The sequence below is a fragment of the Taudactylus pleione genome, unplaced genomic scaffold, assembly GCF_031769625.1.
Source record: "Taudactylus pleione unplaced genomic scaffold, aTauple2 ptg000380l, whole genome shotgun sequence".
Taxonomy (NCBI): Eukaryota; Metazoa; Chordata; class Amphibia; order Anura; family Myobatrachidae; genus Taudactylus; species Taudactylus pleione.
In genome coordinates, this window is record NW_028284781.1 from 117,750 (window position 1) to 134,921 (window position 17,172).

Here is a 17,172-nt window from a genome sequence, read left to right on the forward strand (position 1 = left end):
TTAACGCATTTCACAAGAACTCCAGAATCCACACCTCAGTGATTTATTATGGTTATCCCCAAGCCCGAGAGAAACAACTCTGGTGCCGATTCTAGGCCAATAGCTTTGTTTGCGTATAAACGTAAAATTCTTTATAAAATTGTTTGCTGGATGATTGAGCAACTACAGCCTGTAAAATTACAGTTTAGGAGCTGATTGACTGGTACTTTATCGTCGTCCACTTTATCTCTCTCCGAGGCATAGTACATAGACCCCTTTTTTTTTTTTGCTAAATCTTAAATTGGCTTTATTATTCAAGTCCTGTACTGGAAGAATGCATACAATTACGAATGTAATGTGTACCTTGGCTAAGATAATGCTTCAAATTAATTGGTTTCTTGTACACTAGCTAAAGTAACCGTCGTTGCCAGTGTTTAAAACTTCAAGTTTATTAAGTTTAATTATGTGATGTCTTCCAAATCCATGCAGTACAAGGCCCAGAACAGGCTTCCTGGGTCAAAGTTCTGCCCAGTGTCCCCGGGTCAAAGTTCCGCCCAGTGTACACCAATGAAAGGTCCGACGGGACCTCAACCCTCTAATAGGTCTTCTGGGATCCAATGTTACCACTCTGTGAAGTTTTCGTCCACATAAATCCAGTGGAAATCATAACACTCAAATAAGCAACAGGGCGTAAGTTTTAGGCGCCCTAGTGGGGAGTGAGGAGTAGATGAAAGTATAAAGAGATTTAGTAGATTAAACCAGGGCTTGACGGATTTTTCTAAAATCTAGGAGCCAGAATGAAAGTGTAGGAGCCAGACCACCGTCCCAATATGACGTAAAAAAAAATATATTTTTATCATTTATTTTCCCCAAAGCAATAAGGACATGTAATTATTGGACTAATTAAGCTATCTGGAAACTTCCATTTAGCCTAATTATTCATTAGGGGAGTGTCCAATGTTCTGAATTGAGTTCTGACATTTTTAACTCCAAATAAGGATTTTCCCTGACTGGTATTAATATATGTGAGTGTATTAATATTCACGTTTATCTATTAAAATATAAAGGATGCCAGTGTTAGCCTTCTCACCCATTCCCGTATTCCAGCAATATGCAGCCTCCTCCTCCCCCCCCCTCATGCCAGCCACCTCACTCCCCTTATTTATGCCAACCTCATCCTCCCCTTCCACTCCCCTATTCCAGCAGCCTCCTCCTTTCCCCATACCAGCCTCCTCACCCACTCCCCTAATGCCAGCCTCAGCCTCCTCCCCCACTTTTATATTCCATCAGTATGCAGCCTCCTCTCCCTTCATGCCAGCCTCCACTCCCCTATACCAGCCTCAGCCTCATCACCCAGTCCTCATTCCTGCAGCCTCCTCCTCTCCCGATACCAGCCTCCACATCCACTTCCCTTATGCCAGCATCAGCCTCATCACCCACTTCCCTGTTCCAGCAATATGCAGCCTCCTCTTCTCCCTTCATGCCAGCCTCCACACCCACTCCCCTATTCCAGTCTCAGCCTCCTCACCACTTCCCTTATTCCTGCAGCATCCCCCACACCCCTCATGTCAGCCTCCTCACACATTAACCCTCCCCTTATGCCAGTCTCAGCATACTCATTCACTCCCCTGTTCCAGCAGCATCCCAGCTCTCTGCTAATCTTCCAGTCAGCCTCCTGACCCACTCCCCGGCTCATGGCAGCCTTTGCCACCTCACCCACTCCCCACAGCAGCCAGGCTCCTCTCCCCAGACCCCGGTCTCCAAGTTCTCCCTCTGCTAGCTTCTCTCCCCACACTCCTTGCTTGGCTCCTCACCTCAATCTGGTCTCCGGTCAGGTGTTGGCCTGTCAGGCGCAGTGTCCTCCTGGTGATGTGGCTTTCTCTGTGTCTTTACCCGTGGGGGCTGCATGGTTGAGCGTCTGGACCGCGATGCACCTCATGGTGACCACGTCTCCCTCCCTCTTGTTTGTCCCAATGGCTGCGTGCCAGTTGCTGCTGCTGCTACTGCTGGGCGTGTAGAGAGCCAATCAAAGATCACCTGCTGTAGGCAGAGTTGGGCTAATCAATCATAGCCGCATAGACTGACAGCCGTCAGCCTCCTATTGTCAGCAGCAGTAAAATATAGTAAAAAAAAAAATATTCTCCGCTAGGGCTGACGGGAATCTGCTTCTTCCCATCCTGGATTATCTGGTCGCCAGGTAGCAAAATCTGGTCACCATAGTGACCTAACCCCCGGATTTGTTGAGCCCTGGATTAAATAGTTACAAAAGATTGTTTGAATGGTGTCAAAATATCATAGTTCTTTATCATTCTTTCCAAAAATGTACCTCCTTGTGCTGGAGATTTAACTATTTACATTTCGAGGAATGTTGAGTAATAAAACCCTTTTAGACTTGTATAGCCTGATTATTATCTGTGATTTTCCAAAGGCTTTGGTGTCCCCATTGACATAATATAAATTTGCATACAAGAAGCATGGAGAGTGTTATGTCCAGTGGGCCTGACTCAGAGATGGACGCTAATACCGCCGCTGCGGAAATATGCAAATGTCGCAGCCACCAGGATTTGTATTGAGACGCCCACGGATGGCTTCGAAAATACAAACGAGTTGCATACAGAGAGGCAGCTTCAGTCGATTTATTGAAGGTTTGAATGAGGTCTGCGATTCACCCCAAAAGCAGCTGCGCTATGCCTGCATTTGAGCCGTCACTCCCGTTACCTCCCACAAATGGTTGCTGACTGTCACTACTGACCACCGTTAGTAATGAAACTTGGTGCGTGCGCAGACCTCTGATAATCGCTCACATCGCCATTGCGTCCATCTCTGAGTCAGGCCCAGTGTTAATGGGACGACCGTATTTACAAAAATCTCAGATCGTTGGGACTGAATTGTGATAACTGTACGTCTTCTAATTATTTACATGTCTAATGTGTTACACTGCTGGAAAATGTCAATAACAATATAGCTATGAATTAAAAATGTGTATGCTGAGTCAAGATAGAGTCTTTTGAGGTTGGTAGTCCCAAGTTGTGGCTTCTTCTTGTCTTATTTATTGAGGTTGCCAATGACCAGTAGATATCAAGCATTTGACCCTTTGTACAGCGGTGTCAGTTACTCTTACTGTGCAGCATAAAGTGGTGTGTTCCAACATATTCCATTTGCCCTCCCCTAATCTTGCTTTGGTAGGGGTGGCATAATCTGCAATTCACTAATTGGCGGTATTGTGGGGAGGTTTATCTGTGGAAGGTAACACCCAGTGGTAGTCTTCTCCCATATCCCAGCTTCCTTTCAGATCCCTCATCTGGATTTTTATAAATACCTCCAGCTCCGGCACTGGTTATAGGACCTACATTCTGTCCCGCCTATTAGGAGCCACTTCACAGCATGTTGTGGCAGATTTACTTCAACTGGTCATAGGGGGTAGTATCTCTCGATGGTACCATGTATTGTCTCTCACCAGTAAGCAAGTTAAACTCCCGTCCCAAGTGGGAAGCGGACCTTTCCTAGTCTCAATGAGGAAATTTGGCGTTCTACTTTTCGTACTTGTTTTCATGTCTTACTTACGCTGAAATGTTTTTCAAACTTATCCATAGATTGTATTTGACACCCGATAGGCTTCATAAATGTGGCCTTCCCAATCTAAATTTTGTTTGCGGAACTGTGGTCATGTAGGGAATATTTTTCATGTGTTCTGGGCCTGCCCAGCTCTATGTCCCCTGTGGAGGAAGGTTTTTGAGTTAATTGTTAGTCACTGGAATTAGTGTGGCCCCTGATCCACTCCTGACCTTGTTTCATATATATCATGGTGTTGTTGCCTCTGGGGGTTGGTATGTCATGGGGTATATTTTGATAGCAACTAAAGGGATGATTGCATATCACTGGCGTACAGCTGTTGTTGCTGGCTGGCTATGTTTTGTTTCCTTTCCCCCCTTCCCTTTTTCTTTCTGTATCTCATTCCCTTGTGCAATAAAAACAAATGATGTATAAATAGAAAATGTGTGGCACACCCACCCCATGCCACTACCACCTCCCACACTGCACACTAAAGGTGCCCATCCACTTAAAGATCTGAAAACGACTGCACGATTACGACATTGTAATCGTGCAGTCGTTTGTCAGTCTGTGATGAGCATACACTGAACCAGCAGTCGTTCAGTGTAGGAACATTAATCATCTGCAAACATGCTGAGCCTCATGTTATCTTCAGGTTGTCCAGCATGTTACCCGATGATAGATGTCTAAACAACCAGCAGGAGCACACATCGCTGGTCGTTTTAGACATTTGTGCAAACGATTTAACGATATTCAGTAGTTATTGTTCAATCGCTCAACTTAATCGTCCAGTGGATGCACACCTTCACAGTGTTGCAGGCAGAGTTTTACACTAAACTTACAAGAAAAAAAGGAATCAGTTACATAGGGGTGCACTCAATCCCTTCTTACCCTAAAAATAAACTTTTATTCAATATACTTTTTAAAAAACACAGATATTACGCTCTTTATTGCTCATATATTTAAAACTTTAATGTATTCTTATATACTGTATGCCCTATAATAGGGCTATCATAGAGTTTGACACTACCAATACTTTGTTACAATGGGTTGGTGTCTCCCATGGAACCAGTGCCGTCACCTGTACCTTGGAGATAGACAACGCCAGTTATCTCAAGGCAGAGCTCTGCATGTCTAAGCACAAAGGACTTGGGGTACATTTATTAAACAAGCCGCCCATTCTCAGTGTGTATAAGCAGAAAAACAGCAATACCATTCAATTATCATTTTGCAAGCTGCTGCTTAGTGAATTTACCCCTTAGTCTATGCAGTCTAATTGTATAGATCACAATAGAAAACGTCTCAGACGGTGTAATGGTTAGCGTTACTGCCTCACAGCACTGAGGTTGTGGGTTCAGTTCCCACCACGGCCCTAACTGTGCGGTGTTTGTATATTCTCCCTGTGCTTGCGTGGGTTTTCTCCGGGTCCTCCGGTTTCCTCCCACACTCCAAAAATATACTGGTAGGTTAATTGGCTCCCAGCAAAAAATAACCCTAGTGTGTATGTGTGTGAGCTTGTGTTAGGGAATATAAGATCCACTGGGGCAGGGACTGATGTGAATGGCCAAACAGTCTCTGTAAAGTGCTGCGGAATATGTGTGCGCTATTATAAATAATAATAATAAATAACCCGGCAGTTCCCAAACTTGGGCAAGTAACCTGTAACAGTCCAGTTTTTAGAACATCCATGGCTGAGTACAGATGGTTATATCAAAGTGAATGAGGTACTAATTAAGTCACCTATGCTACAGAATGGATATCCTTAAAACCAGGACTGTTAGGGTGCCTTGAGAACGGATTTTGGGAACACTGCTATAACTTGATGTATTGAACGGACTGGACAGATTGAGTATTAATGTGTAAACTGCAGCATCTGCCTTAAGATAAGATGTAGAAATAGATACAGGTAGCAGTTACCTAGGGCAGAGACCTCCCCATCTGATTGTTGTAGGAAGAGTCATATACAGGATACTAGCCAGCTATCAGTTGGGAAGCGTCAAGCTACAGAAAATGTACTATGCCAAAATAATTTGCTTCCTTATCAATGTAATAAGAATTTTATATATTTTACAATTATCTCCTTCTTTATCTTTTCTTTTTTAAGGAATTATATCCTGCATTTTGTATCCATAATGGAGGGTCTGATCTAGAACGGCTTCCCACAGCAAGTACCTGCATGAACCTCCTCAAACTTCCAGAGTTTTACGATGAAAATCTAATGAGGAGCAAACTGCTTTATGCTATAGAATGTGCCGCTGGCTTTGAATTGAGCTGAGTTGGGATTTTATTCAAGATGAGGGATTGAAAACTGGTGCCTAAATAGAATTCCCCATCACATGGAGATGTTTCAGGAATCCAGGCATTATCACATCCAGCCGATTTTTTAAATCTGCATTAGATCGTCATTGCATAAGAATTTCTGTTTGTGTCGGGAACGATGTTCCGGAAAGAGCACTACTCAAATCAAGCGACCAGTCTGCAGAAATGACCAAAGATGAAGATTCGGCTTAGTGCTGTTTGGATGGAAACTCTCCAGAAGCTGGCAATACGTTTACACAACTAGCGGATTGGTTGCTTAATGGCTTATAACAGGGTCTGGATCATTTTAGAAGACAAACACATATGCCTGCAACAGAACAAAGGGATGTGAGAGGCGCATTAAAGCCAATCCTCTTCTCCTGCATCAGAAAATAGTACAAGTATTTTAACTGTTTACACTGTGTTTGCTTCACTACCGGCCCTAATGGTTGGTAAAGATAAATTGTCATTTCTAGTATTTTATTTCTTCTTTGGAAAGGTTGGACTATGAGTTTTAAGTGCTTCTGTACAATGTACATCATGATGAATATGATACAGTTGTGAATATAAAAATAATAGTTTTTGCTTCATTTCTCATTACTGTACAGTTTTTTTTTTTTTTGTATCCGTATGGAGGAGATTAATCAATTAATCATTAACATCTATTAAATATTATTTCAAACTCCCGGAGTTTTTCAGTTCTGTATGTGTAAAATGTCACTTGATACAACTATGCTTGGGACTCCTGCAGTTTGGGACATGCCATGGGCAATTACACAGCTTTTTGTAGAGATTTATCATTACTATCTGCAGCTGCAACTGGTGCTTCTCTGTACATAACAGAAAATAAAAAGCTTAGTAACTTATCAAATTTACATGTCTATTCCTTGTTACAGGTAGAAAATGTATACTCTATAATGGGGAAGGGGCTCCCCAGTGCTTGATTTCACTTACTGTTACTTGTGCCTTTAGAGCTGCTAGGGTCTAAGGAAGTCCTGCGCTTTTTTTTGAGACTCCGTATTTGTGGGAGACCCAACGCTCACCTGTAGTGTGATAACTAACATGTGATTGTGCGATCAGGTGTGTTGTCTGGATGAATGTTATTTAGTGATATATAGAATGCAAATATAGGTACAGTGGCAGGCATGTCACATAATAATGAACACAAGCAGAACATAAATTTCACTAACTTATTCAAATTCTGTTCCTATTTCTACCATTTTATATAACTAAACTTAGCCGACAGAATCTTATTCAGTTCAAAAATATTCCATGTCTCAGTCAATCAATTAATCTCCCACTATATGTGGCTTCGTAGAGTATTTTAAGACTTCAAATACAATTGTTCAGTCCCAAAGTACAATGTTCCAATATTGGGTATTATGTAATTGTTTCCGGGATAGTGGGCAGACACGTCCCAGGATAGTGGGCAGACACGTCCCAGGATAGTGGGCAGACACGTCCCAGGATAGTGGGCAGACACGTCCCAGGATAGTGGATAGATACCCGTATGTTTGAACGGTCTGCTGTCCTTTTCACTGGTGACATGTGGATAGTGTTAGTCCCCAGTTGAAGGGTATACACTCACAGCCTCTCTGATCTTACCGGTTATACGGAAGCCCTGTGCTGCATTAGCGTTTTGGGTGATCATCTGATATTGTGGAATGGAATATGCTGTTAAATGTGAAGATCTAAAAAATATTTAATCAGTATTTTTTGTGATTATTTACAGGTTATTAGGAACTGGTTAGATATTTGGATTGAGTTGTGACTTGGCGCGAGACGTTAGGAACTAGGGAAAGTTATGGGGTCAGAGATGAGACATTTAGACTAAAGCCGCATATACATTTAACGATATGCTTAAAGAGCGATATCGGTAAGCGTTTTCCCTGAACTGCCGGGCTCAATGTCCGGAACAACATTGAGCATACACACTGAACAATATCGTTAATGATATCGTTCAGTGACGTCACCCACCCTCATTCCTGAACATGCACAACCTGACTATATCCTCAGGTTGACCTGCAAGTTCAGGCGATGAAAGACGTCGTTAACGATTCGTGGGAGTGCACATCGTTAATGATATCTTGCATACACACTGGACGATATGTCGTTATCGTCCATATCGTTCAATTTATCATCTAATGTGTATGAGCCTTGAGGACTGATGTTAGGAGTTTGGGAGAAGTAGGCAGAATAAATGGTTTCCAAAGGAATTAAAGCAAAATAAACTTCCCAGATGATCTAAATGCAGTGGGTGGAGGAACAGACTAGTAATTACAATTCTCTGCCTTTTGGGTAAGGGGCTTCTTCCTGTCCCAGGAGTTGTGAGGCCAAAAAAAGCCTACATAATGCCCCCATGGTGGTAAACGGACAGTTGAAAGTGTTCTATAAAAAAAAGATGTAATAGAAAGAAAAACACTTCCACCTCCTTTTTAAAATGTTAACCATGAACCTTGTTCTATGCTTTAACCTGCTGCCGTTAGCATACAGCTACCCTCTTTCTCCACATTATATATTCCTTCTTTCTGCTATATAACCTCCTGCCCTGCACACCCTTTCTTCTCACCATATAGCTTGATACAATTATACCTCTATCCATCCAATATACTATTTATATAAACAAATGGGGTGTTCCCCAGTGAAAACTTTTTTTTAAAAAATATTAAACTACTTGGCCAAAAGTATGTTACTAATTGTGTATTTGACTATTTCAGTCACGCACATTGCTAGCAGGTGCATGAAATCAAGCAGACAGACAAGCCTAACTAGAATGGGTATCATTGAAGAGTTCACTGCAATGCAGTGTAGTATTGTGATTTGATGCCACCTTTTTGAAACAAGTCAGTTTGTCACATTTGTGCCCTGCCAGAGCTGCCTCTGATATCTGCAAGTGCTGTTATTGTAAGGGAAAACATCTAAGAACATCAACAGCTCAGTGGTAGCCCACACAAGCTCAGAGAACAAGACCACAAAGTAAAAATAGTCCTTGGTTGTAACACTACTACAGAGTTCCAAGCTTCCCTCTGGAGCAGTGTCAAGAACTGTTTGTCAGGAGCTTCATGGATTTAGTTTCAATGGCTGAGCATCCTCACAGAAACTTCAGGTCACCATGCACAATGGCAAACATCAGATGGTGTGGTGTAAAGCCCACCAACATTTGACAATGAAACAGTGGAAATGCATTCTAGAGTGATGGGCTCATTGCCACCTGGCAGTCTTAATAGATAAAGCTTGGCTTGGCACATGCAGATAATGCGTACTGCCAACTGTAAAGTATGGACATGGAGGAATAATGCTCTGGGCTGTTTTTTGTTCAACAGTATACAATGACATTCTTGTGCAGTGGTTCTCAAGTACCACCAACAGGCCATGTTTTGTGGATTTCTGTAATCATGCACAAGTGAGGTAATCATTTTGGCTGGGTCAGTAATTATCCCACCTGCTTCCATCAACAGAATCCTCAAAATATAACCTGTTGCGAAAACTTGAAGTTATGAACCACTAATCTAGAGAATTGTGCATTCCAACTTTGAGAAATCAGCATGACCATGCCCTGTGCACAAAGCAAGCCTGTAGCGAACCCTGTCCCCAGCCCCATCAAACACCTCTGGGATGAATTGGAACACTGACTGCGAGCCAGGCCTTATCGCCCAACATCCATGCTCCAGCTCACTTATGCCCTAGTGAAAAGCCTTACCAGAAGAAAGTAGGCTGTTACATCCGCAAAGGAGGAAACAGACTCTTTATGAATGCTCCTGGTTTTGGAATGAAGAGAGCACATATGGGTGTGTAGTTCGGGGTTCCAATACTTTGTCGTACACTGGTTTCAAAGTAGAATACTGCTTTTTAACATGAACAGTGTCCAGACAGTATTGGTATCCCATCCGTGCAGGCATGCAGAAAGAGACTTGTATGCTGCCTCACTGATCATCTTAGAGAAGTTTCATGGCACAACCAAATTCCTTCTATGTTTTATTATGATCGACTGTAACTCTCCCACTACACTAAGCTTTAGTATCCATTGATTCTCCTATCTGCATCACTGTGTCTTCTCTTGCTGCTGAGCTCCGATCTCTAAACACTGCAGTGCTCTTCCTGGTCACATGACACATTCAAGGTGTCCATCAGTGCTTAAGTCACTCCCCCATACTCAGAGGCATGTTTCTATTAGCTCTTTCTGTGCAGCTTACTGCCCCTGGTGTGGCCTCCTTTTCGGTTATGTACTGAAATGTATAGTGATGCTATACTGATAAATGATAGTGGCTAATAACGTTATTGATTCAGTCTGAAAGGTGAATTGAGATTCTATTTTATATCTGTCTAAAGTTACATTTTCGCAATCAGCACCTTTTGTTCAGTCTCTGGAGGCTGTGTATGATTAGGGGGTGGGAAATGGGCTGGAATTGAGTCAGTCATGGGAAGTGGGTGTGCATATGATCACAGTGAATGTGCAAATAAAATGGCAGCCTCCTGGAGGGTCCTGAGTTGCATGTGACCTGACCCTGGTGTAAGTGCAAAGCTGACAATAATGACTGCGTTCGATTAATTGCAAAAGGTGAAAACAAACCCATTTACAAAAAAATACTAAAAAGATGCAACAGTGTTTTTAAAGAAATGTTACACTGCCCAACACACTTGTTTTACTCAAAGAATGCTTCATACTCCATTGGGGGAAGGAGAAGCCTGACATATAATCTAATGCTGGGTACACACTGGCAGATATTTTGGGCAATCAATTGATGGGCCAATATATTGTGTGCCCTTCGGCCAGTGTGTACCAGCGATATGTTTGTGAACGATGTCGTTCACAGACATAGCGTCGGTTGTGCTACACAGTCGATGGCAGATAGATCTGTCTATCGTGCTGTGTGAACGGGCGGGCCGACCGCCCATACACTTGCAGCAGAGGCCGCGGGGTGCGACGTGACCCCCGGCCAGCGGGACCTGCGGTCAGATTACAGATGGTTGCTCAGTGTGTATGAACAACCATCATCTGCAGATATATCTGTTAGGTCTGTACCCAGCTTAACTTGTAATAGAATAAATAAAACTATTTAATATTTGCATTTACTTATTATTTGCTCTATACGGCCTAGTAACTAATGCAAGTGCCTTGAAGTCCTTCTGCAACCTTCATATTTTACATTGCCCTTGCCTGTAACCCCATTCCATTGATCCTGAAAAGGAACCCACTGGTTGCTAACATGGTATTCGCCCTGAAAAGAACCTATCTATCCATTTATATAGAGTATATTTACACTGTTGCCTCAACACTGAGGTATAAACAATGTTGTATAAGCAATGTTGCTGCAATACCTGGGATGGCGATTGCAATCTGCTTTTGGCTACGAACTTTGGCCAAGATTAGATTTAGGAGGAATGTTTTTCCTGTTCCTGCTGGAGCATCTAGACAGAACCTCCTGTTTTTCTTGTTACCATAGAACTAATATTGTTATATGCAACTTTTTGATCTGACACCACCTAGGCTTATTTTCTGTCACAAATCTCTGCAACTGTGCAACATTATAGCGTGTTTCACGTAACATGTCTTTACTAAGACTGGAAGTGTTATTTCTGTCAGGAGTTGGATGCCTAAGCTGATGCAGACTCTTGCCTACCATCGGTTGAATATTGTCCTCCAGCAGATTAGAGCTTGATTGAACAGTGCTTCAGTGTATTGTAACCTTAGCTCAGGATTGGCTCATTCTGCTTTATAATGAATGTTTTCACTAATTTTGGGGTCTTTTTACTAAGCCTTGGATGGAGATAAAGTGCCAGCCAACCAGCTCCTAACTGTCATTTTTCAAACACAGCCTGTAACATGGCAGTTAGGAGCTGATTGGCTGGTACCTTATTTCCGTTCACTTTATCTCCATCCAAGGCTTAATAAATAGACCCATTTTCTCTAAAGTCAAGCTCTGGTTCTCTTAGTAACTGTCAGTGCAGGTGCAGTGTGACAGTTGATCCTTCGACTCACTGCTCTTGGAGCTCCGCCTGCCTCCCCCCATGGGAGGCATCCATTCACAGTGAACGCAGCACATGGGGCTGCCCAGCATGTCTGTAAGTGCCGGGCACGCCCCCAAGAGTGACGAAAAGGGGGATGTGTAAAAAGGATACGCCCCCTTTTCCTTGAACACGCCCCCTTTAAGGGCACGCGCAGAAGTGGCCTTTTTCTAGGTCCAGCGCCGGACCTAGAGTGAACACTAAACATGCAAATAGTATGTGGAGTTATAGCATCATAAGAGGGAGCATATTACAGTAGGCAGAACTAACACACAAAACAAGGCTATAAAGTATTGTGCTATACCCCAAGTGTTTTATTAATGTAAAGATCAGATTGTATGCTGTGCTCAAATTTGTTGTGGCTCCAGGGTATTGACATTTGAAATACTCCCTGGACCTATGATGGTATATCATACAGGGGAATTGTTTCCACTATGAGTAACAAGTAGTTTATTAGGAGCATGTCCACGTAATTACGGGCTATGCAGGGTCGTGCCTAAACGTAAATACGTTGGTGCAAATGCGCACTGAAAATAATGACGGCTAGGAAGCCAAGTGTTCAGATGGTGGCAATCTGGTCGCAGCGGGGGGGGGAATATCTGTATTAGTTCCAAACACGCAACGCAGGAGCTATTACTGCCAACTTACTTGTATTATCCCATTAAGAATGACACGTCTTCTGACCATGGGTAAAATCTTGCCTGTTTACTTTTCGTGATCCCTCACATATAAATGCCAGGTCTCCCTCCTCTACCTTTTGCCCAATTATTTATGAGACTTTCATGAACCCTATTCTGTTCTCCTTTTCCTCTGTGCCAAGTGTGCCATAGACCTACCTAGTTATGCCTTACCCCACTAATACCCACTAGTTTGGGGCACCACCAAAGATGCCATTCTCACTAATCTGCCATATTATTTATATACGCAGCACTGAACAGACAATATATTCACCTGCACTAGCGAAAGTAGCCTCACTGACATCACAAACATGTAGATTTCCCACATCATAAATAATCCTAGTGTCCTAATAGGGAGCTTCACAAGCATAAGCCCAGCAATGATTACAGCAAAATGTAGCAATGTAGTAGATTCTGCTACATACATGATAGAAAATTACAACTAAACATGTAGGCAGGAAAGTACTGATACATACCTGCAGAAATGACAGGCATGACACGGATATACTGTACATGCCTTAATAAAATATTTATTTTCCATACTGCTCAGGCGAAAGTCTGTCGGACATTTCATCTTGCAGCCTGACACACAGCAGATACAGTATCATCAACCTACACTTTGAAATATATCACAGTGTATGGCCACACAATATCTGGGTTCCTCCTCTGGGGAGGAGATATTTGCCTGTTCCTCCCCTGTGAAGTAACCAGGGAAATGTTGGTCGCTCGGCCATGGCAGTCCATACACTGCCAGATGCGGCCGGTTTGCAACTAAAAAATATTGCGTCTGATGGACATGCCGGTAGACCGATATTTTGAGGTCAGTCACGCATATACACTATATGGTTATCTGTCCGTACCAGTGGCTTGGCCAGATAATTGTATAATGTATGTAGAGCATAAATCTATATATTTATTGTCAGTAGTTTGGGATATACACCCTACAGCATTGCATGTATATTTTGCGTAAATCAAAATCATATACATGTTGTAATGGAGTACATACATATAATCATTCATAAGTGATATATCCTGGTGATTTGTATTAGAAAATGAAAGCCATGTAGCATGCAATAGGGCTAATAGTTCTCATCAAATAACACTTATACGCTACCGTATGTTAACATTCATATAACACCATCAGCAATGTAACACTTATATCCTGGCATCTCTAGTAATTCCAAGCTGGGGGCTAAACAAGCTGCTGCAGAACATCTTTCTGGGACATGGTTCAAACTTCTACAAGCAGTCTCGCTGCTGCCTGATAAGATGTTCTGCAGCAGCTGAGATATATTATTGCTGGTTAGGCTGCCCTATAATATAATATTGCAATGACTGGGCTGCACTTGGGGGGCAAGTGATAGCCATTCACCTATAGTCCAGTGCTCCTCTGAACCATATGGTCCCTGCAACTTCATCTCTATGGACCCCAGCAGCTCACCCTCTCCATACCTCACTGTCCAGTCACAGCCAGAGGGGTAGAACCTGAAGCCCCTGGCACCTAGCCCCAGTCCCAGCATTAGTTATAGTACCACTACCAGCACAATAACCCTATTCAGCCCCTAGTTCCCTGCAAAGTGCCTTACCCAGAGCTGTAATCTCCTGCTTCTCCTGGTATTACGGTTACAGCTAGATCCCCTTCCATAGATGTACCCTGATGTAATCAGTTACTGTCCAACGTAATTCCCTACCATCCACGTGGGCATAGAGGCGGAATATAATCTTGTGGCGAGCCACCAAGCCCGAAGCGTGGCGAGCGGACAACTATCTTCTTTTGGTGGACAGTATAGGCAGAAAACTGCACTTCTGCCCTCACTTATGTCACTTACAGGTACAAAATCTGAAGGGGAAATATACCTTACCCTGGTATTACAGGGTGCTGCTGCTGGCTGGAGAGGTGCCTGATACATGGCACATGGCAGGAGGGCAGGGGGATCTGGTAATGTCACCTGGCTATGTGTTTCCCAGCTCAGGAGCTGCCTGTCTGGCTCTGCTCCCACTGATCACTGCTACTTGCTGCCTGCATGATACAGCTCAGCTGCAGTGAGACAGTCAGGTCGGAACCCCACTGCAGCACACCAGACAGTGGGAGAAGATCTCACCGTGGCATGTAAGGGGCCTGAAGAGAGGAGCTGGAGGCCATGCAGTGCTCTGTAGCTATTGCCTGCACGGGTACTACCATCAGACTTTATTTAGGTAATGGCCAAGGAGGATCACGCTGGTGACGCCTGCGGTATAAAACTTAAAATATTCTCTGCGGGCCGCTTTATTTTAAGTTGTTATGGGCTGCCTCTCATGAGTACATCACTAGTGGGGGCCTCGGCTTGTCTCCAGTATTTCCGGCAGTGGCCTCAAGGTAATGTATAAATTCCCTTGGCGGAGAGGACCCTGATGTCATCAGATACTGTCAAACGTCATTCTCTACCATTCATGTGGGTATAGAGGGGGAATATAATCTTGTAGCGAGCCCCCGAGCCCGAAGCTCGGCGAGCGGTCAACTTCTTCTTTAGGTGGCCTTAATGGGCATGGGACTGCATTTCCACCCTCGCTCACATCACTTCCAGGTCCCTAGCGTGAAAGGGAAATAAGTTCTACCGTGGCCTCAACATGTTTAAATAAAGAATAAAAAAAGTCAGCCAGTCAACAGGCTGCCCGACAGGTGTCAGCCCACCAGGAATCTTCCCGGTGAGGTCAACTGCCAATCCGCCCCTGCATAGTCATCAGTTCAACTGTTTTGGAAGTCCCAGACATCCATGGACACAGCATCAGATCATTTGTGTGATCCTCAGCCGGTTGAGTGACTGCTGCAGATACACAAAAGCCCCTGACTGTCCACGGCCGGCCCGGCACCTTTCAAATGTTTTTTTGGGTGGCGGTGAGCTGCCCTCATGCCCTCCCTTCCGTTTTGATGCTTATGACTGCTTGTATCTTTCTTTTTTAAACAAAATACATCTCTATTTTATTGGGCATGTGCAATAAGGAATATATCAATGCTAAGCAAGAGAAGAGCTTTTAACAAGTCCTGCTGGTTAATAACAAATGGAGCCCTACTGCTGGATAGTGCACACTGGCAAAATAATGAATGGGACAAAAATCCATTACAAAGCACTATGGGTTATGTAAACATAAGTAGACTGACATATGCATATTCATTCATGCTACGGAATATTTTATGTAAGTGGTAAGACTGCTTATTCTTGTTACCCTGCATAATCTCCAGCCTGTGATACCTTGTGTGTCTTATGTCTTGGGAATGCTAACATAACTAAACATAGGGGTAGGCCCGATTTAGAGATAGACGCAGGGGCGTTTCTAGCGAGGAGGGGGCCCGTGTGTAGTCTCCGACCCGGGCCCGCTCCTCTCCGGCTGGTGGCCGGCAGCGCACTGAGCGGTGCGCGGCCAGCGCCAGAATTATAGACTCTGGGCACTAGAGTGTCCCCAGAGTCTATAATGTATGCACAGGTTACCGAGAAAATGGCCGTGGTGGCCATTTTCCCTGTACTGCGCATGTGCAAACAACAGGAAAATGGCTGCTGCGGCCATTTTCCAATAGTTTTACAGCACCGGACCCCCGCGCCGACCTGGGACTCCGGAGAGGTAAGTAATATTATGTGTGCAGTGCGGGGCTCCCCTGGACCCAGGGGCCTGTGTTCCCAGCACACCCTGCACCCATTATAGATACGCCCCTGGATGGACGCAATATCGTTGATTACGCAGTTGAGCGATTATCGGTAATATGCGCATGTGTCGTTTCAATTTTGCTGTCGGGATTTATTTGCAAAGTGATTGGCAGGCAGGAACTGTTTGTGGGTGACAAACGCAGGCGTGTTGCAGCCGTTTCTGGGGCGTATGCAGTAAATATGGCTCCAGCGTCTGAGTTCCTGTGGACATTCTGCTTGACCATAGGAATACTCAGAAGGCAGACAATCTACTGATCTGTGACTGGTGGGTGCCTCAATGCAAATCCAGACATATAAATTTGCAGCTGCGGTGGCATTAGCGTGCATCTCTTAATCAGGCCCTATGATCTTTAGGCATGGAAGGGAATCTTAAAAATAGAGAACGCTACAAAAATATGAATATAGGCCCTGATTCAGAGCCGGACGCTCTGAAAGAGCGCTTGCTCTGAATCAGGCCTTTTATTTTTTATTTTTGGAGCGGCCTCCTGGCCGTTCGCATAGCTGTGGGTGACCACCCACAGCTATAGCGAGCGGCCATGATGATGGTCGCGATGGTCAAGACCATCGCGACCATCGTGCTTGCCATGAGACCCTTGTGGTAGGCTCTCGTTCCCGCAAGCCCCAGAGAGATTTCGGCTCAACAGAGCCGGAATCTCTCCACTGACATCACTCGTGATGTCAGTGGGGCCTCCCCCAAATGGCAAGCGTTCCCTCGGGAATGTTTCCGTTTGGGCAGCCACCCCCCGGCCCGCCCATCAAAGGGGGCGAGCTGTCACTCAACATCGACAGCTCGCCCCCTTGGTGCGAGACCCGGAGCGACGGATTGCCCGTCGCTAGCCGGGTCTCGCGCATGCGCATGATGGAGCCGGCTCTGTCGTGCGCATGCGCTGTGGGCCACCATCGACCCGGTTGCGAGCGCTCAGAGCTTGCGACCGGGTCTGAATCAGTCCCATAGTTCCAATGCCTATAGATTACTTTGT

General features: G+C 44.3%; 1 protein-coding gene across 1 annotated transcript in view; it reads left to right on the forward strand.

Annotated features, from left to right (window-relative positions):
• UBE3C (ubiquitin protein ligase E3C) overlaps positions 1-6,659 on the forward strand; it is a 108,068-nt gene extending 101,409 nt beyond the window's left edge. The window contains exon 16 of the mRNA XM_088445422.1: positions 5,636-6,659. Within this exon, the coding sequence (XP_088301548.1) occupies positions 5,636-5,806 (171 nt within the window). The 3' untranslated portion in view covers positions 5,807-6,659. The remainder of the gene's footprint in view (positions 1-5,635) is intronic.
• Positions 6,660-17,172: the final 10,513 nt, after the last annotated feature.